This window comes from Telmatherina bonti (genome assembly GCF_933228915.1).
Source record: "Telmatherina bonti genome assembly, chromosome: 2".
Taxonomy (NCBI): domain Eukaryota; kingdom Metazoa; phylum Chordata; class Actinopteri; order Atheriniformes; family Telmatherinidae; genus Telmatherina; species Telmatherina bonti.
This window is the reverse complement of record NC_136620.1, coordinates 32,465,815-32,472,991: the sequence shown is the minus strand read 5'-3', so window position 1 is coordinate 32,472,991 and position 7,177 is coordinate 32,465,815. Positions and strand designations below refer to the sequence as shown.

At 38.5% G+C, this 7,177-nt stretch overlaps 1 protein-coding gene across 1 annotated transcript in view; it reads right to left on the bottom strand.

Annotated features, from left to right (window-relative positions):
- Nucleotides 1-5,062: 5,062 nt before the first annotated feature.
- The window catches only part of hgfb (hepatocyte growth factor b), a gene marked incomplete at both ends in the record, with an annotated part of 20,393 nt that continues 18,278 nt past the window's right edge, over nt 5,063-7,177 (bottom strand). Inside the window, 6 exons of the mRNA XM_079250559.1 lie at nt 5,063-5,242; nt 5,727-5,869; nt 6,367-6,473; nt 6,586-6,735; nt 6,876-6,950; nt 7,149-7,177. The exon at nt 7,149-7,177 is cut by the window's right edge and continues 77 nt beyond it. Coding sequence (XP_079106685.1) covers nt 5,063-5,242; nt 5,727-5,869; nt 6,367-6,473; nt 6,586-6,735; nt 6,876-6,950; nt 7,149-7,177 — 684 coding nt within the window. The remainder of the gene's footprint in view (nt 5,243-5,726; nt 5,870-6,366; nt 6,474-6,585; nt 6,736-6,875; nt 6,951-7,148) is intronic.

Below are 7,177 nucleotides of genomic sequence, written 5' to 3'. Positions count from 1 at the left end.
CACCTGAGGGGGATTGAATTTTTTTTCTAACTCGCCCATTTAAAAGTAATTTAATCTCGAAGTTCGGCATATTTAGGGGCATGTCCTTTTGATTGACAGGTACCCAATCTCCCGCTTCAAGTAAGAAGAATGCAGAATAACCGGTTAACAACGTGACTTAGCTTTAGCCCGCTTACCTCCGTTAGCTGGTTAGCTCCTGTTATCTCCGGGTTAGCTCAGTAAGCTCTTAGCTACAGGCAGCTTGGAGTTCGCTGGATGTCAATCATCCACCATGACGCTCACAGCGCCCCCCCCCCCTCTCTCTCTCAGCTTCACTTATTTGCCCATATTTGTATTTTCCGGGCGAGACGATGGAAGCGACGAGGAACCGCCCACCGAGCTTCGATTCAGCTCTTCAGAAACCTATGATGACGTCACGGAGACTCCGTCCATCTCTTTTTATTAAGTCAATGGCTCCAGACATTGAATTCAAACTGTGTAACTATTTGCAAAAAATAGAAAAAAGAAACAATAAACTGTATTAGTTGCCACATTTTGGACAAGAAACAGGCAACATAAAAATGAGATAGTAAGCCATGAAATCGCATTCACTAACCTGCTATGACATAAGGAATAAAACTTTACAGTGGGTTAGGGGTTAGGGTTAGGGTTGAAGATGAAGATGAAGATGAAGATGAAGTTTACAGTGGGTGTGAAGCAATTTCAGCTAGTGCTGTCGGATTATGCAGTCTGATGAGTACTTCTTTTTAAAACAATTCTTTTATTTGAAATATCACTTGTCGAGTGCCCCAGCATAGTTTTATCTTCCAGCTTGTGGCTAGTGGTTGTAATTGATTCTGCATTAATTATACACATCTTTTGTTGCTCAGATAGAGAAATGAAGAATAAAATTCTTGATTTTAAGAAAATTAAGGAAATGAAATTAAGCTTAAACTGTTAGTGGGAATGTTGAGTTAAAAGAATGACAAACAACTGAGGTGAAAACATTAAAAAAAAATGGTTTATCAAACATTTGCAAGCAAAGAACATGTTAAAGGACAACACAGTGTTTACAGAGTACGTTACCTTGTACATGCTGAAATGTCTGCATATGTGAGTGTATAATAATAAAAAGTCATCTTACTTGTTTGACTTTGCCTGTTTTTTTCTTCACATTTTTAAAATAAACAATTCAAACCAAACCAATTGTGCCTAGAATTGTGTTTTATGACTTAAACACATCACATTTTATTTTAGGGATACAGGTGAAATTCAATGATACCATGAAATACTAAATTATAAAAGACAAAAAGAGAAAAACTGTGTCCCGACTGTAACAAAATGACAACGTGAGACGAGGTAATATTTGTTTGAAAAGAAAAAGTGTGAAGAAAAAACGACTTTGTATGAATGATGACTGGCCTAAGTTGTTTTTTTCTTCCAGAGTGTGCAGGCTGCATGCCTCACCTCACAAATGAACATTACAATCAGTCATGAGTCACACCGTTAGTTAGTCAAGAGGTTTGTTTAACACTTGATTTAGTCATTTCATCAACGCGTAGTACATGCTGCACATAGATGATGCTTTTATTTAGCATCGTATGCTGTGAAAATGAGAATCTTCAGACTAAAATAGATAAGTGTTAAATTTTAAAAAGTCGTGCTTTACACACTTTCCTGCTTTAAAGTTTTAACTGTTGTACATGCCACTCAAAGACACACACACACACACACACAGACACACACACACATGCTGAGCAGAGATCTAAAGCTGATGAAACCACAGAGAGGAGGTAGTGTCTGAAAAGAGTTTAAATAACATTACCCAAAGAATCCAATTAGATTATGAAAGATATTCTTAACTAAGTCTGAAACTTAATGATCTGTTATGGGAGTCCTGTGGCTTATAAAAGCCTTTCCTGCTCAATCATTTTCCATCTTTCTCTCCTGACCGTCGTCCCCCTGACACTTTATTCCATAACGCGTGTAATACACACATATGGAGGGATTGAGACGCACATTTCTGCATGCAGTAGTCAGGAAACTGTGGCAGCACCCTGCTACTGTGCTTGAATATCAATGTCCTGCCAGCAAGGGAGAAGTACAAATTTTTCAAAATGCTGAAAATGTGCAATTAGGATGTCACAGAAAATATATGTAAATGAATTCATCATTTTGCCTTTCCATTTATCGTGACAAAGAATGAGCAGTTATTTGAAAATTGATTATGGAGCGGGGTTCAGTATTCATGTTTTTGCCACATGCCCCCCGCCCCCCCCCATCACACACAAGCTGTGTTTAGTGCATCATAGACTCCTGTATGCTATAAATCTCATAGTGCACATCGCCTGGTCTGGGGTGGGGTGTGGAGTTTGTCTGTATTTCCATCTGACTGACCTACAGATGAAAGCAAACTTCTAAGACGTCATCTCTCTTTGAAGCCCCTACAGTACCTGTTACTGGGCACACTGCTGGTGTATGTGTACTGTATATGTGTGCATTGTGTCAATATCAGCGCGCAGTGTGCATTGCGTCAGAAAATGTCGATTCCAGTATATTTTTCTGCTTGCTCCATAAGTTCCTTGATATGACATCAATGGATTCAGCATTTAATCTCCAGCTCTCAGTTGCTGCTCTTTCACCTTTATGCAATGTGCTTCTCAGCCCTCTCACAAACACTCACCCATATACTCTTATTTACTTCATATTTATCTCTCACGCTATTAAACTCTGAGCAGGGTGACAGCAAAATACTGCTGTTGCGTTATGGTGTTTGACAAGGAGGATACAAAGTGGGAGCCACTGGTGTGTGGAGGTATGTGCCTCTGTGTGCACGTAAGTGGATGAGAGTCTGGCATACAGAAGTAGGAATATAAATATGCCTTTGTGTGTGTGTGTGTGTGTGTGAGGGAGACAGAGATTAGCAAGATTACCTACCCATCCTTACAGTCTCTATGCTACAGTGGTGCCATCTTCTGGCAAAGAAGCAAAGTAACATTTTATTAATTATACAACAAACAAGAAAATTGGTTAAGTCTGTAGTTTTTTTCCCTCTTTTTTTCCCCTTTCAGATGAATGCAATTAAGAAAACTGACATTTAAAACATGTTGTGAATTAGAATTTCAAGATAAAAAAAAAACACCCTTATAAAGTAGGTCAAATTATTGCTAAAAAAAAAAAAAGGGGTTTATTATGAGGCGTAATGGATAAGGTTTTGTATGTCAATTGTACATTATACAGAAATCACAAGGTAATGCTGTACAACTTGTTGAATATAGCAGCTTGCAACATCTTTCAGTGTGCATACATCCACGCTCACACACATTCCTACACACACACACACACAAACACAGAGAAGGCCATTTGATCCCACCCAGACAAAGATAATGTGACTATAACATTAAGCCATTTCAATTGTTTACACTGTTTAAAAAAAAAGTGTGTTAATTTGTTGTCAGGGCCATTCAGTCATCACAGTGAAGCCCATTACAGACAATTCAGTTACAAAGAGCATCCCTTCCACAAAACTTTGAAGCAACAGACTTTGTGACATTAATATCCAGAGTGGAATGGAATTGGGGGTCTGCCAAGGTCTGAGTGCAGGGATAATTCATTCAGCTCTGGCTCAAACATGCACTCACACATTCTTTCCCTCTGCAGATTCTTTTTGCATACACACACTGCTGCAAAAAAACATATATAAAACACACTCATGATTAATTAACACTTAAAACAATAGTGTTGTATAAAAGGAGCTTTGTGTACACATGAATTATGCAGTTTTTCTTGCTTTTTCTTTTTTATATTACATGAAGGTCGAGTAACCACACATTCATTGAATCTACACAGAAAGCAAAGAGCATCATATATACAGTCAATGGTACATTACAATACTGAAAATGGAGTTTGACACAAATATGAGGCAGAAACTCAAACAAAAGACTTAACTGTGAAAGCGCGGATTATTCCGTTTACCTACTGAAAAAAATTCATATTCTCCTGTCATAGATCTATAAGACCTAAAATACATTTAGAGTGTCATAAATACACTCATTAAAACACTATTTACATTGAGGACCACTTTATTTAAGCCCCTGGAGATGCATGGAGCTTGTTAAGAGTGCCTTTGAAATTGCCCAACTACTGAATAGTTTTCTAAGTGGCTCGTTGGTGCACTCTACAAAAGGAGCTGCTCAACTTCTGCATCTGGTGTTCAAATCATTCAAGTAATGCCAGGAATCAAAAGTATTCACATACACACAACTTTAAGGGGAAATTATGAGTTGTTGAAAATCAAATCTTTGTTTTTCCTGTTCTCTTTTGAACTCAGTCAGAGACATGCTTTTGTAAATGTAGGTTTGAACTTATGTACTGAAACATTTCCCTCATTGGTTGCTCCCTTTGTTCAGTTCCACCTGTAGGTCTGCAACTCAGTCTCATGGCAAAATGTGAAGCAGCCACAATGCAAGAGAATGTTTTAGTAATGCATATGACTATAAATTTTGTTGTTACATATAAACAGCCTTTTTGTGTCATTAAAAAAAAAAAAAACCCCGAAAAAGCTTTACAAGGCAGGGTTGCAGGCCGTTTCTGTCACTAACCCCTCCCTTTGGATCACTCTTCCACAATACAGATACCACAAACCCAGCGCAGTTCCAATCCTAACTAAAACTCCATAAATAAAATGTATTCCTTTTATTCTCCTTGCTATTATTAAAACTGTATTCCTCTACATGTGTACTTCCATGTCCAGTTAAAAAAAACAAAAAAACAAAAAAAAAAACCAAACAAACCAGACCTTCACATTTTGCCTTGGATTGATCAGATATATAGGTTAGAAAATTAGTTTTCATAGTCATCATTTATGATTCTTACAGTAGAATCAATGCAATAATTAATATTCTTACATCATAACCTTGGTGGATCCTCCAACCTTCTTCTTCATCTGCACAACCATACAGGTACAGGTATACAAAACATAAAAAAAAAAAAAACAAGTGACCTGAGTGCCTTGCTTGAGTTAAAGAAGAGAGGCGGAAGTTTCGATTTAGTCCCTTGATTGTGATTTATTTTACTGTCGTCCCTAGATGATCTCAGGGTTCGGGTACAACTTGAAAGCCTTGTAAATCCACTGTGTGTAGAAGGGCACATTAATGAAGATGCCAGGCTGGTTGGCTCGAGCACAACCTCTGCCATGAACGCTGACTCCAACAATAACTCTAATATCACCATCTTGACACACAAGAGGACCGCCGTAATCCCTCTGTAAAAGCAGAAGCACATCACACATTTTCACTGCCTCAGTAGCTGAGAAACACCTATCATCACTGTTTATACTTTTTTGGCTTTTATAAATAATAATAACAAAAAACAATATGCATTTCAGCACCCTCTCCTCCAAAGTTACAAACCACAAATCATTTTTGGAAGTTGATTAAATTCAGCACAACAGTCTCCAGCTGCTCTGTTTACAACAGACTGAACGCTAAGCCGTGGATTTAAACAACATTTGTTTGAGATTTACATCAAACTGGGCTTTGAAAGTGCTCTGTGGAATCAAGGCACTAATATTCTCAAAGAGCCACACTAGCAATTATGACTATCTTGAGGTTTTTAAGCTTGTTCTTGTTTGCCAACATGCGCAGAACTCTGTCGGTGCTGCAACAGTCTCACATCTACACGGTAAAGCAGCTCATCGAGAAATCAATCTAATCAATGAAGAATCTGAACAACTGAAAACCGCATACCTCACACACTCCCTCATTCCTCTTCCCTCCTGCGCAGATCTTGGTGTTGGGGATGTGGAGGTTCCCTCTGTGCATCTCTCTGCACCGATCATTACTGACAATAGGCAGGTCCACTGCTTTAAGTACATCATCGTGGCCGGTGCCTGTAAGAGTGTAAAGTTGCACGTTATCTTTTGGGTTCTGTTACAACGTGCACAACTCATGTGCCACCGTAGGACCATAGTTTTTTAAGTCCACATTAGCTCATAATGTAAAATATGCAAAACTCATGGGTAAAGCTAGATCAAATTTAGCATACTTTCTGAAACAACTTCATAAAAGCTGAATGCTTCAATAAGAAATAATGACAAAATTTCTACTTTTATTAAAACACATTATTCTACTTTAATTTTCCTTGTAAATCAAACCATCCAAGCAGCAGTACTGACCCAGGGTTAGCATACTAAGTTAGACAATGTGTGGTTATTAAAGACTATGTGATAATGTCCCTTTCACTTCCACTGTATATCATTAATATAAGGAGTGCAAAATCATGCATGAGAAACGCAATATAAATGCTATATATTGCATTCCCAGAAGACGTAGAGAGCAGACATGTATGCAACAGCTGAAGTGGAAGCACAGTGCAGAATATTAGTACCTTTGGTTTCTCCCCATCCATACATTTTACATATTGTTCCCTCTGGAATGGAGCATCCAGCTACAGGCAGCTGGATAGTATGGACATTGTCTGCAGGAAGGGCAGGCCTGGACATATTTAATGAACACACAAAGTACAAAACCTCATCATCACACAGCAAGAAATATATATACATATATCAATATATCATATTGACTTTTTTTTTCCCCAAACACTTACTTAGAAAGCCTTAGGAGAGCTAAACTGGAGCCATCAGGGCCACATATCACATGAGCTATACTGACTTCTTGTCTCTTGGACCAGTCAGGAGCACCCTCTCGAATGTCAGAGACTCCCAGCCACACCCGATACTCGCTGAGGTCTGGAATGCTGGAGAGAAACAGAAGTTATAATTATTCCACGTGGAACAAAAAGGAATACATGTGGTCTCAATCATTTGCACTCACTGTTAGAGGTTCACACAAAAAAAAAAAAAAAAAATTGACAATGATGGGATGTGCTGGAATTACCAGGAGGAGAAGCACTGTCTGTCAGTCAGCACCCACTCCTCTCGTATCAGGGAACCGCCACACCAGTGAACTGACCTGGCGAGACAAGAAAACACACATGATGGACGAAACATAGATAGAGTATGTTTTACAAACTTCATATTGGAATTTTAAAGAAATCTACATGACATCTAAATACAGAAACTTTCAGGGGAGGGAGAAATACAGGATTGTTAGAGTCTAACTGTTACTTGTTTAAGTCTTGGAGGAATATGAATAGCATGCAGACAGTACCCTTTCTGTATGCTGACCATCCAGCTGCC